We start from the raw sequence: 21733 nt of genomic DNA, 5'->3' as shown, positions 1-21733 counted from the left end.
TTTACATTACTTCATTTTATGAAGACATGCATGTACTAACAATTTCCCTGCACCTGAAAGTTGAAGGTTCAAATATAGCTTTCACAGATAAAATTCAGACTGACTTTCCATCTGGTGTAGTATATGGGAAATGCTCTGTTATCTCAGTTTTGACTCTTAGAACTTGTCAGACTGAGGATTTGCCTGTCCTCTAGACATAAAAAGTGCAAGACAAATGTAAACTTTTGGAAGGGGAGGGGAGAAACAAAGTGATTAAAAGAAAAAACTGAAGATTTCGAATAATTGCCTGAGGTGGAAAAATAATTTATCTTCTTTTGCTATAGTTATTTAGTTGCCTGTAGGCTCGTCCTTAGCACTAGAAGGCAGTGCCACAGGGCATTTAAGAAACATTCAGATCAAAGAAAATGTACAGAACAAGGATATGGCCAGAAACACAAGATATTCTGCAAATGCTGGAAATCCAGACTAAGACACACAATATGCTGGAAGAACTCAGCAAGTCAGACAGCATTTATAGAGGAATAAAGAGTCAATGTTTTGGGCAAGACTATTCATATAGCCAGGGCCTGAGACTTGGTACGAAGAGAGAGGAGAGAGTGATAAGGCTACAATTGTTTCATTGGTTTAAATGAGGCTGAGAGAGCTTAAATTGAGGTGTACAAAATCATGAAAAGCCTAAACTGAGGATATGAGTGTCCTATTATCCTTAGCAGAGAATATGATATCTGGGGTGCATATTGTAGAAGAATAGAGTGAGGGAGGAAGTGGTGAAGAAAGACAAATTTCATTCACTATTTCTCTTCCATGGTCACTTCTTAAAAAGAAGTGGGAGAAATAAATACTAGCCTCATATAATAAGTCCCTGGAGGAGCCCTCAGAAGCTATAACTTACAGGGCCACAAACCCAAGAGCTGGAAAGAGGGAATAACCTAACATCCAGATTTGGTTGACATAGACTCAATGGGCCAAATGCCCACCTACTACCATGTACATTTTTACACTGAATTCCAGCTGGTAATATTTCCTGGTCATTACTGTATCCTGGAAGTCATGTTAGTAATATGACACAGCAAAAAAAATCCCAGGGTCACTCAGTTCAAAGCTATTGCGCTGCTGGAATTTTAAGAAAATCTTCAATTACAGGTTTCGGGTTCCTCCAGGAAGTGTGAGTGTTTTGACTGTTTGACGTAGGTTCACAAGCTGACATCAGAATTAAATTGCCTGCTGATACTGAACTGGAATCAAAAAACAATATCAGGAATTCACTCAGTCCACAGTTTCCCGCTGGACAAAATAAAACAGCTATTTAGTCTAAACTCAACCACAGCTCCCTGGCCGAGCATTACACATCATTTCAAGGGTTTATCTATTTCATTGAATACCCTGAGGATATCTGTCACAAGCACCTTTTCCAGCAGTAAGTCCTCCTCCTCTTCCTTAATTTGGCAGGGAAAATAAAGATTAGGTAATAGAGCCCAACTGTAATTACTGATACAAATAAATTCTGTTCTAACAGATGTCTATAAATTAGAAAATAAACAAATAATACTCAATATGGTAACTGCCCCTTCACAGTATTGTAATGAATATCATCAAAAACTCATAAGAACAAGTACTATAAGTGGACAGAAGGGGAAGCTAGGAAGAAATCTATGTACACACATATGTCAGACTAATGATTTTAATATTATTTAGGAGCATGTTCATATGTAGTGGTGTCCCTAAGCTGAGGTGTTCTTAACTCAGCAATGGCCTTTATACAATTAAATGCAAGGAGAACAGCGAATAAGGCAGATAAGATCAGGTAGATCTGTGGACCTACGACATAGAAGTGCACAAAAATATCTTTAAAAAGGGGCAAGACTAGATGCTTAACTTTGCTGTTTGCAGAGCTTACAGTAGATGTAGAGAAGGATTTAAAAGGAGAGCTGCAACGTTGTTTAAGGTGTAAGATGGGGTGCTATTTGGAAGCTGCATGGGTTGAATGAAAGAACAAAAACAGAGGCAATTACACTAGTACATTACAAAATTCCAAAGAGTTAACAAAGCAGCACAGCAGATTTTTGACACATACAAGAGCACTTTGGTCAGTAATAGCGGAAGTTTTAATTACCCTAATACTGACTGAGATGCTGGTAACATAAAGCATATGGAGAGCACAGGATTTTTACCTTGCAATCAAGTATATTTTTAACCAATAAAAGAGATTATTGGTGGGGGGAGGCACAAATCTGAACCTAGTTTTAGGGAATTAAACTGGGGAGGGGCATTGTTGGGGGGGAGCACTTTTTTTTTTAGTGATAATTCAGCTTGATCTGTCTAGCAATGAAAAAAGACAGATAAAACCAGAGTAAATTTTTAAAATTGAAGTAGGCCAGTTTTAGAAGAATAAGTCTTTTATAAGACCATAGGTTCTTGATCGGTCAGGGTATGAAGGGAAATGGGGAGAAGGCAGGAGATTGGGGCAGAGAGGAAAATTGGATCAGCCATGATGAAATAGCAGAGCAGACTCGATGGGCTAAAAGGCCTAATTCTGCTCCTCCACATGGTCTTGTATTCTGTGTTTTCGTCCGTTCTTTCTTGTTACTGTCCGAGCAATTTAATTTGGCAGGAGCGATTTGTAAGTTTTTTTTGTGCGGGTGGGGGAAGTTGGGGTTTGATGTTCTCACAGTCCCGAGAGAGGGTTGATGCTTTTTCCTTGAATCATTTCCATTATTTTCATTGTTTCATGGCTATCTGGGGAAGACGGATCTCAGAGTTGTATACTGAATATATACTTTGATAATCAATGAACCTTTGAACCTTTAACTTAGCTAAGTAAAACAACAAAAGTGGACTGGAATTGGCCAATTGATGATAACTTAGCCTGAGCAAAGATTGTTTTACAGGGATATGAACAACAAATGGCAGGATACTGAATGGAGGGAAAATGAGAGCTTAGAATGGATGTCCATAGATTCTTCAAAAGTGGCCAAGCAGTTAAAAGAGCCTCAGAGATGGCAGAGGCACATTGGAAAATGAGTTGCAAAGCCATATCCTGTGTGCATATGAACCTAGTGTTAGAAGGTATTTCGCAGCATGAACTATTGGGTCGAATGTTCTACAAGTTTTCTAGGATATCTCGAAAGGCTGCTGAAGCAGAGAATATGAGACCCTTACAACCAGATACAAGGAATAAGGAAGTGGCTTAAGTATTAAAGAATTTAAGTAGAGCTGCTAACTCACAGCTCCAGCCGCCTTCGACCTCTGGTGCTGCCCATGTGGAGTTCCCACGTGTGACTTCTCCTCCCCCAACCCCGTGACAGTGAGAGGTTCTTCTAGGTGCACTAGTTCCCACCGACATCCCAAACATATGCGACTGTTAAGTTAATTGGCCAATGTAAGTTGCTCCAAATGTGCAGGTATGTGGAGGAATTTGTGAGCAGGTGACGGGAATGTGAGTTAGTGCATAACTAGCGTAGGTGGGTGCTTTATGATTGACAAGGCTCAGTGGCCAGGTGCCTGATTTTGCGCTGCATCACTCTTTAACTTAGGATTCACCAGTATGTTTTTACGAAGGAAGACAGAAAAAAAAGGCAGAACTATGAGGGAATGAGGAATTAGGAACTGAGGAAGTAGGTATTACTAGAAAAATATTGATGACATCAACAATCTTTAAATCCCAAGTGTCCAATGATCTGCATGCCAGAGTTTTAAAGGAGACACTGCTAGAAAAATCTAGGGACTATAGAAATGTTCCTGTGGATTGAGAGTAGCAACTATGACACCACTGTTTATGAAAGGATGGAGGGATAAAACATGGAATCACCCATTTGATTAGATTAGTTTATTATCATTTACACAAGGCTGTAATGAAATGCCTTGTTTGCATAAAGCTCTCAGAGTAAACAGTATACATGGCAATAACAAATACAGCAATAAATATAATGAAAACAAAACAGCAGAATGGTGCAAAGGTTGTAGTGTAATCTATGGTAGTGCAAATCAAAAGTAAAGTGACAATAGTGGAATAACTGAGAGAGGTTGAGTTAAAAGTACAAGAACATGGCAGCAACTGGGCCACGGATGATCCCAAGTCCGGCTGAGAAAGGACCCCACCCCCTTCCCATAAAAATTCAGTGCTACAGAAACACCAACAGAAGCTTCAAAAACCTCATCCCTGGGAGAGGAAGGACGCACCAAGAAGACGAGCTGCACCTGGGAAAACTTGAAAGGCAGGCTCAGGACAGAAGACTCTGGCGAGCAGCTGTCAGCGGCCGACACCCCTGTGGGGGTGATGGGATGAGGAAGAGGAAGAGGAGGAAGAAGGGGAACAAAAGGTGAAAGAAGAGCAATAGAAAATGGAGGAGGAAGAAGAAAAGGAAAAATAATGCTATAAATACAAGCCTGATTCAGTTCTAGAGTCGGCGGCCGACAAATTACATTGCAACCAAGCCACTATTACAACTAGGTCAATCCATAATAACTGTCTGGCTATAATATCGCAGGGTAAACAAGCAAGAACAACTTACTTTATAGATATAACTATTCCAAACACACATAACATTAAGTGAAAAACACCAGAAATAAGTTGAATTAAAAGAGGAAATTGAAAGACTATGGAACATGAAAAGGGTATACTTCTACAACTGTTATTACCCCAAGGTCACTACACAGTAGAATTAAGCAATTAGGCCTCCACAGCAATATTTTTGTAAATCTCCAGAAAGCCACAATACTAAACACCACTAGAAAAGTCCGAAAGTTCCTTGTAATTGAGTAATGAGTCTGTTTGACCATGTCCACACCTCAGGTTTTACCAGCTTGAGCGGAGAAAAAATAAAAACACAATAATAATGTGGCAGCACCATTGGGAAAGAGGTGATTAGTTCAGAAACCTGGTAGCAGAGGAGAAGTTGCTCTTTTTAAGTCTGGAAGTCCAGAGAAAAAAGGCCCTATGGTAATTATAGGGAAAATGGTTACGTCTATTAATGAGGATGTAATAACAAATATCTTTGAATGAACAATAGGATTGAGTTGAATCAACATGCATTTATGAAAGGAACAACATCTTTTATGAATCTAATTCTTTGGGGTTGGTCAACAAGTTTAGAAAACTTGGAATTGGGGATAGCATACTGACATGGATTGGGAATTGAAAGCAAAGTGTGGGAATAAACAGATCCTTCTCGTGTCTTCAAGACATCCTTTAAAACCAACTTCCTGTGCTAGTCTCTCATTTTGAGGCCTGGTGTCTAATTTTGTTAAACAGTGTTATACAAAACAGTTGAGCCCCTTGAGGCATTTTGCAATGCTTAAGGTTGAATTGTTACTGAGGTATTAACGAGAAATATGTGCTCACTAGAATGATTCTGTATGTACAAGCTAGACAAGTCAAACAGCCTTTACAGTAATTATCACTAATACATTCAATACCACACACAACATATAATGTTGGTAACATCTCTTGCAGACTTATTTTTCTTATTACAGACAACCGAACTTCTAATGTAGACACACTATTATGTACAATGGAGTTACTTCGATTTATAAATTAGTTCCTAGGGTATTAGTGTATTTCTTGATGACCATAAAATAATGGAAATACAGGTTGAGTACCCCTTATCTGAAATGCCTGGGGCCAAAGTGTTCTGGATTTCAGATTTTTTTGGATTTTGGAATATTTAATGAGATAGCTTGGGGTCGCCATCACTTCCGACTCTAAATTTATGTGCTGCTGGTAAGCAGTCTTTAGCTTACACTTGTCCATTACACATGTGTACTTAACAATAAAAATTATTACACTCAATTAATAGAATGAAAATATAATGTGTGCTGGGTAACAAGAGTAGCATCGGGAGAATACCTGAATCAGCTGTTGAACAACAACTAACAACGACAAGCTTTCAGTCTCCACCTACGATACTGTAATTTTGATTAAAAGATTACAGTACATTGTATTGTACTTTACTTTTTTTTACATTTTTATGTAAGGTATAAAAACAAGCAATATTCTAGACTTGTTCTGGTGTGAGATTTTCATCAGCAACATGTTAAAAATGTAATACTATTATGTAAGTTATAAAAACAATCAGCAACATAGACGTTCTGTTGCCGGATTTTCGTGATCAGCAGTTGCTTTAAAAAATTTAATTCTGTACCTTTTCTTAAATTTCAGACTGCTGAATATTCACAATTACCTTCAACTTTCAATTCTTCATGACAGATCTTTGCTTGTTTCATGATCAGCATATGATAAATTAATTCTTTCACTACACGATCAAGGCGTTCGTTTTTTACTTTATGCAGTGTTTTTGCATTTTTCATCAACTTCTGTTCATTACATACATGATGTTACTTTTCAGAACTACCTGTGATACACAGAGACCAGGTCATCACCTGGCAACCTTTCCAGAGCCTTGTGGAATTTTTTTTTACACTGATGATGGAGGTTTTTGGATTTTGGAATTTCGGATAAGGACTACTCAACCTATAATAACACTAGTGACCTTCTCAGAGAGAAACGTAAAGGAATTACCAATGAATGAGGAGCCCACGATGACAACATCTTTTTCATTTGATAATTCATGAATTTTGTGTGCATCTTCCGGAGTATACAAGCAAAATACATTTTCTAGATCTGCTCCCGCACAACTAAGTTTTCGAGGTCTGCATTTAAACATATCACATATGGTATTATAAACAAAATAAAACTGAACTCCAAGGAACTGGTGCATATCAAATATGTTTTTCTATTGCTATAATGTCAAAACTAGAAATTTTGAAGGATTATATAGTAGAATTAACAATCAACTCCAAAGAAATCTCAAGACAAGATCTGAGGAACTATTATGTTAATAAACTACCATTTCAGTGAAAAGACATTACCAAGTTCAAAACTAATTAGAAGGCACTTGAAATTATTCATATACATGTGTCTAAACATGTGTCTAAAGTCTTCTGCAATTGCTTTGGACTTCCACATATGTATGCTGTGGACAAGTATCTGCTTTTTGCTTTTATACTTTCAGACATTTTATGATGCCAATTTGTAAGGTGGTTACCGCCATGCAAGGAACTAACTCAATGTCCTGCACTGATGCCATACTGAAGATAGTATTAAATCACCAATACATGAAGTTTAAATAAAACCAGTGCCTACATGCTACGGAGGCTCAGCTGCTAAGTTCTTTCAAAACACAGAATTCTTTATCAAGGGAATTAGAGGATATTGAGACAGCACAGGAGAATGGTGTTGAGACAGAACGTCAACAGAAAATCTCAAAGAACAATAGAGCTGGTTTGAAAGGCCAAATAGCCTCCTCCTGCTCCTACTTCTTATGGTCCAAAGTGCTCCTGGCCAACTTCCTTGTTGTACCATCTTAAATTTGTCCTTCAAAATTCCCACTGACATAACGTAACTCATGTGAAGTCCTAGCTATCCATCTGTCTGGCCAACATGGGCCCTGGTACGTTACACCTTGATTTAAAATTTTTATCTCTGTCTCCAAAATCCTCCATGTGTTCACTGCCCTATCAGTTTCTAAATGTAATTGCTAATTTTTGTGGTGTGAACCGAAGTCTCAAAGGTTCAGGACAATTATGGCATGGTGGGCATGGGCTGAATCAAGGCAGCAAGGACCGAGCCTGAGAGTGGGAAATGAGCCAATGTTTGGCTGCTGGAGTAGTCTTGGAGGTGATTCCAGACATCCCACCTCTCCCAGAAGTTCTGGGAGTCTCTTGCATATTGGTAGTGGCTCCCTGATGACCGCAAATTATATACAATATCTGGGAAATCAATTTTTTTGAGAGCCAGCAAGAGAGAGCATGAGAGAGAGGCCGAGAGCCAGCAAGAGAGAGCACGAGGGAGCGCAAGAAAGAGGGCGAGAGAGAGGGCAAGAGCCAGCAAAAGAGAGTGTGAGGGAGCCCAAGAGAGAGCGTGAGAGCGAGCAAGAGAGAGCGTGAGAATGTCATGGCAGTGTTCTCCAAAAAAAATATATAAAACGTATGTCACCCCAGACTACATTAAAGTGTACCCCTGCCTAATAGGGGTCAAAAATAATGACAGTGTTGCTCGCTGCACTGTTTGCAACAGTGACTTTTCTATTGCCCATGGTGGGTCAAGACTGTAAAAGACATGTTGAGGTGAGTTTAACAGGTGTCATTCATTCATTAGCATAGCTAATGTTATTTAAACTAGCTGGCTAGCTGCTAAGGAGCTACTCTATTGCAGACATCCCACTTCTCCCGGAAGTTCTGGGAGTCTCCCGCAAATTGATGATGCTACCTCCCTGAAATGAGTTTTTGCAGGGTGGGGTGTCTGCGATTCGAAGTGCCAGAACAGGGGCGAGGTGGGCAGACGCAAGGCAGAGTTGAGTTGGTGGCGTTCGGACCCGAGAATGAGGTAAGACCTGAGGTTTCGTCGATTTAAGCGGCGAGCCAAACTGGAAAGGTCAGGTACAGACCAAATCGAAATGGCAGGGCCCAGCACTGAGACAGCATTTCGGAAATGGCAAGCCCTGGGTCTGAGAGCAAGGAACAGCCCGAAGTTTGACCAATTTAAGCGCCAGGCCATATTGAAAAGGTCAGTGTGTCCGGGCCAGAGGCGAGCGATGGGCCAGTTTATCCGCGAGGTTTATACATTTCTGCACTGAACTAGGACTGTGGCCTACAACTAATGGTCTCCTAAATCAGATACAGTGATGACTGGTTTCATGGCTGTGAGCTTCAGTTGTTTGCTTACTTTCACTGTTTGCACAATTTGTTTTCTTTCTACACGTTGGGTGTTTGACGGTCTCTTTTAAAAAAAAGTTTCTATTGGGTTTCTTTCTTTTGTGGCTGCCTGTAAGAAGGCGAATTACAAGGTGGATATAGATTACGTAGTTTGACAATAAATGTACTTTGAATTTATTTGGTTTGGCTCAACTTTGTGAGCAAGGGCCCATTCCTGTGCTGTACTGTTACATAGACCACATTAGATCTGTACATCACAGTTCAATGCTTCTTTCTGACTGTTTCTAATGTGGGCATATATTCATATAGCCGCATTTAATAAGCTATAAAGTAAATTTATCATAGGGATAAAAGGAGTTTTGAAAAATTGGCATAATTTCAAGTTTCAAGATGAACCATATATTCTTCCTACTGAACAGAACAACTTATTCTCAGCCTAATTTAATAAGCCTAGATATAAACAAAAACATTAAAAGTTATAAGCAAGTTGGAAAGCATTCGACCTACACATTCAGGTAGCTGGTACTATGTGCAAATCAGAAAGAACCAATCTGAGAAGGTCAATCACTTACATGCAGCCTGTTGCTATCAGTAAGTAGTCATATTGCTGAGTGGTTCCATCTTTAAAGGCAACCCTCCTTTTACTTGCGTTCACTGATATTGCCTAAACATAACAGAAACAAGGCATTTAAATCTGAACCTTGCAGGGAATACATTTCTTTGCTATCAGCATGTACTTGCAGGATTTGGGCCAAGGATTAAACTGTGTGTTTACATTTTTGAATGGAAACCTTTGCTAAGACGGAAGCAATAGGAATCCTTTCCTTCTGAATAATTTTCTTTTCCAGTATATGTAGTATTGGCAACTGTAACACAGAGAGATTCCTTCTATTTGATATTTTGTAAATATGTTGAATTCTTAAAGCTACACAGACAACTTGAGGAAATCTCTTTATGCCATCACAATGTGTAAATAAAAGGAGGACATCCTAGTGCACCTACATTCGTTATTTGTACTCTAGAATTTGCCTCTTTTTATTATTATCTCTGCCCAGTTTTTACTTGAGCACCCTACCCTTTTTATTTGTGGAATAGTTTACTGAAAAGTTGAACTGTGAATTCAAGACCATACGAAAATGGGTCAAATGATAGCATAAATAATCCTGACTCATGTCTGGGTGAAATTGTTGTAAGGGTTCATTTCCTGAACAGGTAAAGCTCTGATGTAAGATTATATTGCACAAATATACATTCTCTGCTTCATTGACTATTACAATATAACATTTGGTTACTTCATAGAAACATAGAAAATAGGTGCAGGAGTAGGCCATTCGGCCCTTCGAGCCTGCACCGCCATTCAGTATGATCATGGCTGATCATCCGACTCAGAACCATGTACCAGCCTTCCCCCCATATCCCCGATCCCTTTAGCCAAAGGGCCATATCTAACTCCCGCTTAAATATAGCCAATGAACTGGCCTCAACTGTTTCCTGTGGCAGAGAATTCCACAGATTCACCACTCTCTGTGTGAAGAAGTTTTTCCTAATCTCGGTCCTAAAAGGCTTCCCCTTTATCCTCAAGCTGTGACCCCTCGTTCTGGACTTCCCCAACATCGGGAACAATCTTCCTGCATCTAGCCTGTCCAATCCCTTTAGGATTTTATATGTTTCAATAAGATCCCCCCTCAATCTTCTAAATTCCAATGAGTATAAGCCTATTTGATCCAGTCTTTCATCATATGAAAGTCCTGCCATCCCAGGAATCAATCTGGTGAACCTTCTTTGTACTCCCTCTATGGCAAGGATGTCTTTCCTCAGATTAGGGGACCAAAACTACACAACCAGGCCTTGTACAACTGCAGTAGTACCTCCCTGCTCCTGTACTCGAATCCTCTTGCTATGAATGCCAGCATACCATTCGCCTTTTTCACCGCCTGCTGTACCTGCATGCCCACTTTCAATGACTGGTGTATAATGACACCCAGGTCTCGTTGCACCTCCCCTTTTCCTAATCGGCCACCATTCAGATAATAATCTGTTTTCCTGTTTTTGCCACCAAAGTGGATAACCTCACATTTATCCACACTAAATTGCATCTGCCATGAATTTGCCCACTCACCCAACCTATCCAAGTCACCCTGCATCCTCTTAGCATCCTCCTCACAGCTAACACTGCCGCCCAACTTTGTGTCATCCGCAAACTTGGAGATGCTGCATTTAATTCCCTCATCTAAGTCATTAATATATATTATAAACAACTGGGGTCCCAGCACTGAGCCTTGCGGTACCCCACTAGTCACTGCCTGCCATTCTGAAAAGGTCCCGTTTATTCCCACTCTTTGTTTCCTGTCTACCAACCAATTCTCTATCCACATCAATACCTTACCCCGAATACCGTGTGCTTTACGTTTGCACACTAATCTCCTGTGTGGGACCTTGTCAAAAGCCTTTTGAAAATCCAAGTATACCACATCCACTGGTTCTCCCCTATCCACTTTACTAGTTACATCCTCAGAAAATTCTATGAGATTCGTCAGACATGATTTTCCTTTCACAAATCCATGCTGACTTTGTCCGATGATTTCACCACTTTCCAAATGTGCTGTTATCACAGCTTTGATAACTGACTCTAGCATTTTCCCCACCACCGACGTTTGGCTACCCGGTCTATAATTCCCCGGTTTCTCTCTCCCTCCTTTTTTAAAAAGTAGGGTTACGTTAGCCACCCTCCAATCCTCAGGAACTAGTCCAGAATCTAAAGAGTTTTGAAAAATTATCACTAATGCATCTACTATTTCATGGGCTACTTCCTTAAGCACTCTGGGATGCAGACCATCTGGCCCTCGGGATTTATCTGCCTTTAATCCCTTCAATTTGCCTAACACCACCTCTCTACTAACATGTATTTCCCTCAGTTCCTCCATCTCACTGGACCCGCTGTCCCCTATTTCCGGAAGATTATTTATGTCCTCCTTAGTGAAGACGGAACCAAAGTAGTTATTCAATTGGTCTGCCATGTCCTTGCTCCCCATAATCAATTCACCTTTTTCTGTCTGTAGGGGACCTACATTTGTCTTAACCAATCTTTTTCTTTTCACATATCTATAAAAGCTTTTACTGTCAGTTTTTATGTTCCCTGCCAGTTTTCTCTCATAATCTTTTTTCCCCTTCCTAATTAAGCCCTTAGTCCTCCTCTGCTGGACTCTGAATTTCTCCCAGTCCTCAGGTGAGCCACTTTTTCTGGCTAATTTGTATGCTTCTTCTTTGGAATTGATACTATCCCTAATTTCCCTTGTCAGCCACGGGTGCACTACCTTCCTTGATTTATTCTTTTGCCAAACTGGGATGAACAATTGTTCTAGTTCATCCATGCGATTTTTAAATGCTTGCCATTGCATATCCACCGTCAACCCTTTAAGTGTCATTTGCCAGCCTATCTTAGCTAATTCACGTCTCAGACCTTCAAAGTTACCCTTCCTTAAGTTCAGAACCTTTGTTTCTGAATTAACTATGTCACTCTCCATCTTAATAAAGAATTCCACCATATTATGGTCACTCTTACCCAAGGGGCCTCTCACGACAGGACTGCTAATTAACCCTTCCTCATTGCTCAAAACCCAGTCTAGAATAGCCTGCTCTCTAGTTGGTTCCTCGACATGTTGGTTCAAAAAACCATCCCGCATACATTCCAAGAAATCCTCTTCCTCAGCACCCTTACCAATTTGGTTCACCCAATCTATATGTAGATTGAAGTCACCCATTATAACTGCTGTTCCTTTATTGCACACATTTCTAATTTCCTGTTTAATACCATCCCCAACCTCACTACTACTGTTAGGTGGCCTGTACACAACTCCCACCAGCGTTTTCTGCCCCTTAGTGTTATGTAGCTCTACCCATATCGATTCTACATCCTCCCGGCTAATGTCCTTCCTTTCTATTGCATTAATCTCCTCTCTAACCAGCAATGCTACCCCACCTCCTTTTCTTTCATGTCTATCCTTCCTGAATATTGAATATCCCTGAATGTTGAGCTCCCATCCCTGGTCACCCTGGAGCCATGTCTCTGTGATCCCAACTATATCATATTCATTAATAACAACTGCACTTTTAATTCATCCACCTTGTTATGAATGCTCCTTGCATTGACACACAAAGCCTTCAGGCTCGCTTTTACAACACTCTTAGCCCTTATACAATTATGTTGAAAAGTGGCCCTTTTCGATTTTTGCCCTGGATTTGCCGGCCTGCCACTTTTACTTTTCACCTTACTACTTTTTGCTTCTACCCTCATTTTACACCCATCTGTCTCTCTGCACTTGTTCCCATCCCCCTGTTGTGAACTAATCTCCTCTCTCCTAGTCTTTTTAATTTGATTCCCACCCCCCAACCATTCTAGTTTAAAGTCACCTCAGTAGCCCTCACAAATCTCCCCGCCAGGATATTGGTCCCCCTAGGATTCAAGTGTAACCCGTCCTTTTTGAACAGGTCATACCTGCGCCAAAAGAGGTCCCAATGATCCAAAAACTTGAATCCCTGCCCCCTGCTCCAATCCCTCAGCTACGCATTTATCCTCCACCTCATTGCATTCCTACTCTCACTGTCGCGTGGCACAGGCAGTAATCCCGAGATTACTACCTTTGCGGTCCTTTTTCTCAACTCCCTTCCTAACTCCCTATATTCTCCTTTCAGGACCTCTTCCCTTTTCCTACCTATGTCATTGGTACCTATATGTACCACGACCTCTGGCTCCTCACCCTCCCACTTCAGGATATCTTGGACGCGATCAGAAATATCCCGGACCCTGGCACCAGGGAGGCAAACTACCATCCACGTCTCTGGACTGCGTCCACAGAATCGCCTATCTGAGCCCCTTACTATCGAGTCTCCTATTACAACTGCCCTCCTCTTCCTTTCCCTACCCTTCTGAGCTACAGGGCCAGACTCTGTGCTGGAGGCACGACCACTGTCGCTTCCCCCAGGTAAGCTGTCCCCCCCCAGTAGTACTCAAACAGGAGTACCTATTGTCAAGGGGCATAGCCACCGGGGTACTCTCTATTACCTGACTCTTCCCCTTCTCCTTCATGTTTCCTATTAACCAGGACGTTAGAAGAAATAACCAATGAGGAAGCATCCTGATTGATATCCGGAAAGTGCTGTAGAAACCCATGGGATAAAACAGGGCCACAGTGAGAGAGCACTGTAGGACATCTGAGCCACCTCTTCTGCTGCACATTGCTTAAATCTTTCTGTGGTTTGCAAGGTAACGTTGTACAACAACTATACCACATACTGTATCTCCCTGATTCTATAACCATTAATGTTATTTTTAACAAACAAGAGAATATCTGCAGATGCTGGAAATCCAAGCAACACACACAAAATGCTTAAGTGAGAATAAGCGTTCGGCATGACTAGAAGGGCCGAGATGGCCTGTTTCCGTGCTGTAATTGTTATATGGTTATATGCTGGAGCAATTCAGCTGACCAGTAGCATCTATGGAGCCCTGCCGAAGGTTCTCGGCCTGAAACGTCTGCTGTACTTTTTTCCATAGATGCTGCCTAGCCTGTTCAGTTCTCCAGCATTTTGTGTGTGTTGCCATTATTTTTAACTCTTGGTTAACCATCAACCCCATTCCTAATGGACTCCGGATAGTAAAGCCTTTACTGCATTACCAGAAACTATCTTCACCACAATAAGCCTACTGATACACCTTAGCTTGATACAAAGCTAGGCATCTTACCAGACCATGTACAGCCATGACTTTTGTTTTTCTTGGTTTATTTATTTGTTTATTGGTAGCTAAAAGTGGCTGTAAAATACCATCACAGAGGGTAAATGTCACATCTCACCTCCTTGTTCGTTAGCACCTCAATACCATGAGTGGAGTAAAACTCGGACTTCCGCAACAAGATTCTTTCAATGTCGATTTCTAACTTCTAAAGAAACACACAACAATACAGTCAGAAATGTTTCAGAGAATGCAAAGCATTGTTTGTTACAGTAGAGGAAATAAAGAGCTATATTCAGTTAGCTTGATAAATCACCTTATGGGTGTATAGTCATGCAACTAATAATATCAGTTCTCAGCTCATTCAATTAATACTGTTCCCAAGAGTCTGTGAGGAAGGAACAAAAGAGAAAAGAATCTTCATAGAATAGTTGACAAGTAAATGGGTGTAATGCTTTCAAGAAATCTATGTAAGTCCAAGTATAGAGGTAACAGTAATGTCACAATCATTGCAGTTACAAGAACATAATTTACACTGAAATTAGTAATTTTCTGTCAATTCTTTTATGCATACACAGTAGAACAAATCTTGTCTGAGCTGGAAATTACTTTGACAGTGATTACATTCAATTTCTCCATTCAGTTCAACACACTAAGACTATCTTTACTCACAACCAAGACCTATTTGCTTCTGTTCTTTAAATGAAGTCACAGAGTTACAGAGCACTACTTCAGCCCATCTCGTCCACACCAAACTATTATCCTGCACCAGGACCATAGCCCTCCGCCCCCCTACGATCCATATGCTTATCCAAACTTCTCTTAAATGTTGAAATCAAACCTGCGTCCACCAGTTCTGCTGGCAGCTCATACCACACTCTCACCATCCTCTGATTGAAGAAGCTTTTCCTCACGTTAAACATTTCACCTTTCACCCCTAACCCATGACAGTTATGTTTCATAACTCCAAAGCATAAAATTAATCAAAAGAAAAAGATGGGGAGCTGGGGATAACGTGTCTACTTAGTTTCTATTCTTGTGAGGTGTACACTTACGATGTGGTGTTGTAATGACGTATGCCATTAACGTACATTTACATATAAGGCATAATGAATTAAGTAAACAAAGAATGCTTAATCAAACGATATATTTACAATATTACTCCTCCCTGCCTAGCTATAAGCGCCAACTCAATATAAAATGCATCTCAACTTATTTATATAGTATAGTATATAATATAACTACTATATAGACATCCATAGCCTTTATTTAAACTCAATCATCTTTCCTTTTCCAAAGAAACCACGTGTTCTTTTTTAAACTACAGCATCTTGCTGCACTTTTTAAAAAAATTAAATGTCTCTTTTCCCTTTACGAAGTAAAAACATGCTGCACTTCAACAGGTAGATAGTTGGCTTGGGTTCATTTTAAATCTTGATCATCACCACTGTTATGCTTTGTAAGTCCAAAACATGAAACTAATCGAAAGAAAAACACTGGAAGCCAAGGATAATGTGTATCTACTTCATTTTCATTTCTGTGAGGCACACGTTTATAAAGTGGTGGCATAATGATGTATGCCTTTCACATACTTTCATATATAACCCACAATGAATTATGTAAACAGCAAAGAATGTGTAATCAAACAATTCATTTACAATATTACTCAAATATTACTAAAATATTAAATACACAACAATAACCTCTTGTTCTAGTCTCAGCCAACCTCAGTGGAAAAAACTGCTTTAACTATACCACTCATAATTTTATATACTGTTATCTACTCCTAACTATGCTCTAACTTTTCCCTATAACTCAGGTCTTCAAGTCCTAGGAAAATCCTTGTAAATTTTCCTTGTACTCTTTCAATCTTATTAATATTTTTCCTGTAGGTAGGTGACCAGAACTGCACACATTACTCCAAATTAGGACTCACCAATATCTTAAACAACTTCAACGTAACATCCCAGATCCTGTACTCAATACTTTGCTTTAAAAAGGACAATGTTCCAAAAACTCTCTTTACAACCCGATCCACTTGTGATGCCACTTCAAAAAATTATGGATCTGTGTTCCCATATCCCTTCACTTTACTGAGGAAACAGCCCAGAAAAGACAATCAATATGCATGCAGACACAAACAATACATTCTAAATGGGCAATCTCAATTATTGCATTTACTGTAGGATCTCAAATTTTTTTTTAATTGGAGTGGTGTCAAATGGGATCATTCAATTATTCAAACACGAGGAATTCTGCAGATGCTGGAAATTCAAGCAACACACATCAAAGTTGCTGGTGAACGCAGCAGGCCAGGCAGCATCTCTAGGAAGAGGTACAGTCGACGTTTTGGGCCGAGACCCTTCATCAGGACTAACTGAAGGAAGAGCTAGTAAGAGATCTGAAAGTGGGAGGGGGAGGGAGAGATCCAAAATGATAGGAGAAGGCAGGAGGGGGAGGGATGGAGCCAAGAGCTGAACAGGTGATTGGCAAAACGGGTATGAGAGGATCATGGGACAGGAGGCCCAGGGAGAATTATTTCAATTATTTCCTCATTGCTGAGCTTCAGAAATAGGGTTAACAAAAAAACAGATTTAAAATACCATTGCAAAAATCTCTATAATTCAGAGCATTTGTCCAAACATTACAGTATTTATGTAGTCCAAGCATTATTTATTTCATATACATATACAATGTCAAATTCTTCGTGGATTACTGTTTAGCAAACCAGAAATCCACTATCTGGGTCACTGTTTTTCATGTGTTAACAACAGAATTACGCTATGCTAATTCTGATCAATGCTAACCATGGTGGGTTATCAAACTCACTGGAATCAAAACATTGGTGCATTTACAGTCCTTGATCCACTATTTTATAGGAAAATACATCATAAAATACACAACTAATTGCACAATCCATCAAAATGATATCATATTGCAGGTGAGGTGGAGTCAGCATTTAGCCTCAATTATTGCAGAATAAACTTCTAAAATAGACGACAGGATAAAATTGAAGGAAATTATAGCAACAATTGCAATTGACGTAACAAGGAAGCATTATCTTCTCACGGTCCAGGAACAGGAATGGGCCACTCAATTAGATCAGAAATGGGCTAGCATATTTAAAATAATGTTAAATAATGCTGACAGTAGTTCATTATGTCTGAAGGTGGTAATTAAATAACTTATTTTAAACTTATTAATCTTCATGATATTTGTCTTCATACAGAGAACATACCAGGAACATTTTGGAAAACCAGACTAATTCCCATTAGGTCTCTAATAACTGACTATAACATTTTTGATTTTAACAGACATGAACATCTTGGAGGTTATCCTGCTAATCCCAATTCCATTAAAAAGGTGAGGATAAAATATATATTGAGGATAGTGAACACTAATTGGGTATTAAAGTTGACTAATTGTTTTCTACTGGTTCTGTATAATACCAATGCATTACTCTTTTCCCATGATTTTTTGTGCCTCCACACACAAAACACTTTTGTGGCAGGACATAAGAAATAGAAGCAAGAATAGGCCATTTGGCCAGTTGAGCCTGCTCCGCCATTCAATAAGATCATGGCTGATCTGGTCTATGCAAAAATCCAACCTTGTCTTAAATGTATTTACTGAGGTAGCCTCCACAGCTTCATTGGGCAGGGAAGTCCACAGATTCACCACTCTCTGGGAAAAGCAGTTCCTCCTTATCTCTGTCCTAAATCTACTCCCCCAAATCTTCGGGCTATGTCTCCTAGTTCTACTCTCACCTACCAGTGGAATCAACTTTCCTGCCTCTCTCTTATCTATCCCTTTCATAATTTTACATGTTTCTATAGTATGACAAGCTCCTTAGTGTAAGTGGTTCCCAGTACTGATTGTTTCTTCTCTTACTGCACAAAAAAGGGGTTCACAAAACACCGATCAGGAACAAAATGCCGGCTGTTCTTCCTTATCCAAACCCAGGGCTGCTTAGGCCAGCAGTAACCCTTGCCAGGATAACTCAGCACAAACATGGATTAAATTGCAAACAAATGTGTGGTACTGTTTTTCAATGGACAAAATATAGTGGGAACTTAAAACGGAGCAACCAGTGCTGAGGAATAAAGCATTCCTTGCTTTTGAGACCAATTGCTGGTAAAATGAAGAACTTGTTGTTCTGAATGTCATCTCTTCTTCAGATTAACTTTAGCCTTGAATAGAGGCTAAAGTTGTAATACATCATGTAATACAATGATGTATTACATCATTGCCATCTGTATTATCGCAATCTAAGCACTAATCACAGATTTTATCCATTGTCAGCCATTAGAATGGTGATACTACCACCACCACACTCAGCTATGAGCTGAATCCAATATACTTACAGTTAAATGATGCCACAAAACTTGAGATAAGTGAGGGTGGCACATTCAATGAACACTAATGTAGAAATTGCAGGATCCTAAATAATAAGTGAACAAACTAAACTAAATGTAAGTTAAAAAATGACATGGCAAGCATTTTCCATTGGAAAGTATAAATAAAAAGCAGATGAATAGATACCATGTTCAGATGAATTCCATTTTCCTTACCTCATGTTTAAAACTTAAAACAATGAGGCAAATGAAGGTTGGAGGACCTGCAACTGCGCCTAACTTGAACTTATTATTGCACACATGAAAGAAAAGAAAGAATTTATTGATTAATTCTCCCAATTTCCAGCACAAATTCACAGTAGAAAAGGCATGACATTTTAAAAAGAAGATAATTAACATTTGTCTGACTTTGTGGGTTTTTCACAACTCTCTTACACGGCAAGTACTTCACAGGTGAGTAAAATTTACATGTGCAATCTATGGTGATGGTGAATTTAAAGAAATTACTTTTAACATGTCTGTTTCCATGGTCATGCTTTTATAGACTTTGAAATACCTACCACATTAAACTGTAATGGGTTCTTTGGGAATGACCACATTACAGATAGTCTTGCACTGTGTGCCTGTACCTGTGGTTAATTTGAGACCAATTTACTTAATATCCTTGGTTCCTTAACAGATTGTCAACTAACAAGTAAGGGCAGGCATTAACATAATCTTTTCTTTAAGTGCTGTTTCAACAATTAAAGGAAAACAATTACAAATCTATACAGTATCTTGGTTTCATTTCGCATACAAAATACTCTTCAAACAAGTCCAGATTTACCTAGGGTCAAAATGTTTTATATTTTGCATGTCCACCAGTGATGATAGTGTTTCATTTACTATGAAACAAAGTGACATAATAGCAAATTTAACAACAAAGAATGAAGATTAGAGGCAAAAGTGAGTCTAATTATTTAACCTGCAATACAACTATTTCTTTACTAACCTTGCTGAGTTTTGTACGGTCATAAGGCAAATGTTGTTCTTTGGTTGCTATTATTATGCGTCCTGTGTAAAATTCCTGGCGAAGAGTTTCTGCACAAACTAACGAAGCTGGACCTCATAGCAGAAATGAAAACGTACAAGAGTGTTAATTTAAAAGTCTTCAATAAATCTACGAGCGAACCATATTCTCACTTCGGCAATAGTTACTTTGGAAGTTCTTGCTCAAAACAAAATACATGATTTCTACAGCTTGTCTTTCATTTGGGCTTTTTTCAGGATACTGACAACATTATTCAGAAATTAACCATATAATATGCCCTAAGTAAACATTAACATAGAAATATGATAGCAAAAAATCAGGCACAGTGAGGCCATGCTAAAGAAGACATCATCAAACACAAGAGATTTAAAACAAACTGCAGATGCTGGAAAGCTGAAACAGAAACAGGAAATGCTGGAAAAGCTTGCTGAGTTGTGACAAAGTACCTCAAGTCCAAAACTTAATATTTCTTTCCAAAAACTTAGCCTTAACTGCCAAGCTTTTCCAGCAATTTTTCAGCAGCCATCAATCATAACCATGACTTGTTTGAGTTCTATTGCCTGAATTGTGGCTCTACTTCAGAATAGAGATCCTAAGGATCTTTTGATTTCAAAGGTACTTAACAAAGCTTAATTTTTAAGGCTATTAATCCTAAGCAAGAATAAACTTCAGGCCTGTTCTTTCCTAATGTTTAGCAATTTAAAAATAATCTTTGCACATGAGCACAGCCAGTTTATTTTTTTATTTCAGTCATCAAACATGATTCAGAACAGATTATAGCTTGGGTTTGGTGTGGCTGCATTGCAACACGCAGAGGCAAATTACTTCACTTCGTAGAGAATATAACCCTTTAGTTGATACACTATACCTACCTCCACCTATAAGAAGAATGACTGTCTTATTTGTTGGTGATGGGGTGACCATGGTTTTGATTCTTCTGTTTTCTTCCAAGGCCTATTTAAAACAAACACACCCACACAATACTGAATCCTGTTGACAGGTAGACAAACAAGATGGTAAGAATTTATTTTTGAAGTTTGCCTTTGCCACACTAAAGAAAACGTACTTGAACACTTGCCGATATAATAACATTGCCATTCTGAACTTCAACCTGTGAAATCAAAAGCAAAAACAATATTAAAATAATTATACTTGAGCAGATTTCTCTTCAAAGCATCTGTCTTGCCAACTTCATGCAGAAGGGGATTTATTTCGGAAGTTTATTCATCTGTTTTATAAACTGTCTCATCTGTTCAATGTGTCCTGGGATTTCATTGTCCAGATTGCAATAATGGAAAAAGAGTGAAAAAGAATACCCTGTCTTAAAAAGAAAGAGATGCCTTATTGTCATATGAATTACAAGACATTCAGAAATGTTTGAAGGGATGAACTTAAATCTTAATCCATTGCTAATGTTTATGGGTGCTCTTTCATGCATGTATAGTCACAAGTGACATTTCTCAAAAGATACATTGTTCAAAGTTTTATGTTGTATTAGAGCTCGGCTTACTTCCTGGCAAAGCAGAAAAACGAAAAAAGATCTGAAAGCAACATGGGACAAATGAGCTGTGAATTACATGTTATTGTCTAATACTTTAGAGCAGCCATCGATAATGCCTTTGAAAACCATTCATTAGACATCAGGTCAATCTATCACTTAGTTTTGCTGGCTAGCTTAAAAAGTCAAATTGACCAGGAATATCCTCAAGTAACGTACTGTACTTTTGAACTTTCTAAACAAATTAGTGATTTCATTATCTTCTGAAAGACTCGATGGATGTCGATCAAGAATGAAAGTAAGGCACCTTAAAGTGGACAATGGTACATCGCCGTGGCCATAAGAGAGGGAGGGAGGGGAGGACTACAATCAATCCAGACTGAAACACTGAGGAAAGAAACTTCCTC

The 21733-nt window shown here is 39.2% G+C and overlaps 1 protein-coding gene across 2 annotated transcripts in view; it reads right to left on the bottom strand.

The window, feature by feature from the left end:
- LOC140187672 (apoptosis-inducing factor 3-like) overlaps window positions 1-21733 on the bottom strand; it is a 57062-nt gene that overhangs the window by 25860 nt on the left and 9469 nt on the right. The window contains exons 5-11 of one of the 2 annotated variants that reach the window (XM_072243199.1): window positions 20895-20939; window positions 20701-20782; window positions 19790-19902; window positions 19015-19083; window positions 14565-14651; window positions 9285-9376; window positions 6518-6648 (exon numbers count right to left, since the gene is read on the bottom strand). In XM_072243199.1, coding sequence (XP_072099300.1) covers window positions 6518-6648; window positions 9285-9376; window positions 14565-14651; window positions 19015-19083; window positions 19790-19902; window positions 20701-20782; window positions 20895-20939 — 619 coding nt within the window. The remainder of the gene's footprint in view (window positions 1-6517; window positions 6649-9284; window positions 9377-14564; window positions 14652-19014; window positions 19084-19789; window positions 19903-20700; window positions 20783-20894; window positions 20940-21733) is intronic. The other variant, XM_072243200.1, reaches the window with a different exon arrangement.

Source organism: Mobula birostris, chromosome 25 (genome assembly GCF_030028105.1).
Source record: "Mobula birostris isolate sMobBir1 chromosome 25, sMobBir1.hap1, whole genome shotgun sequence".
NCBI classification, from domain to species: domain Eukaryota; kingdom Metazoa; phylum Chordata; class Chondrichthyes; order Myliobatiformes; family Myliobatidae; genus Mobula; species Mobula birostris.
The sequence above is the reverse complement of the archived record's forward strand: the minus strand, read 5'-3'. Positions and strand labels throughout refer to the sequence as shown.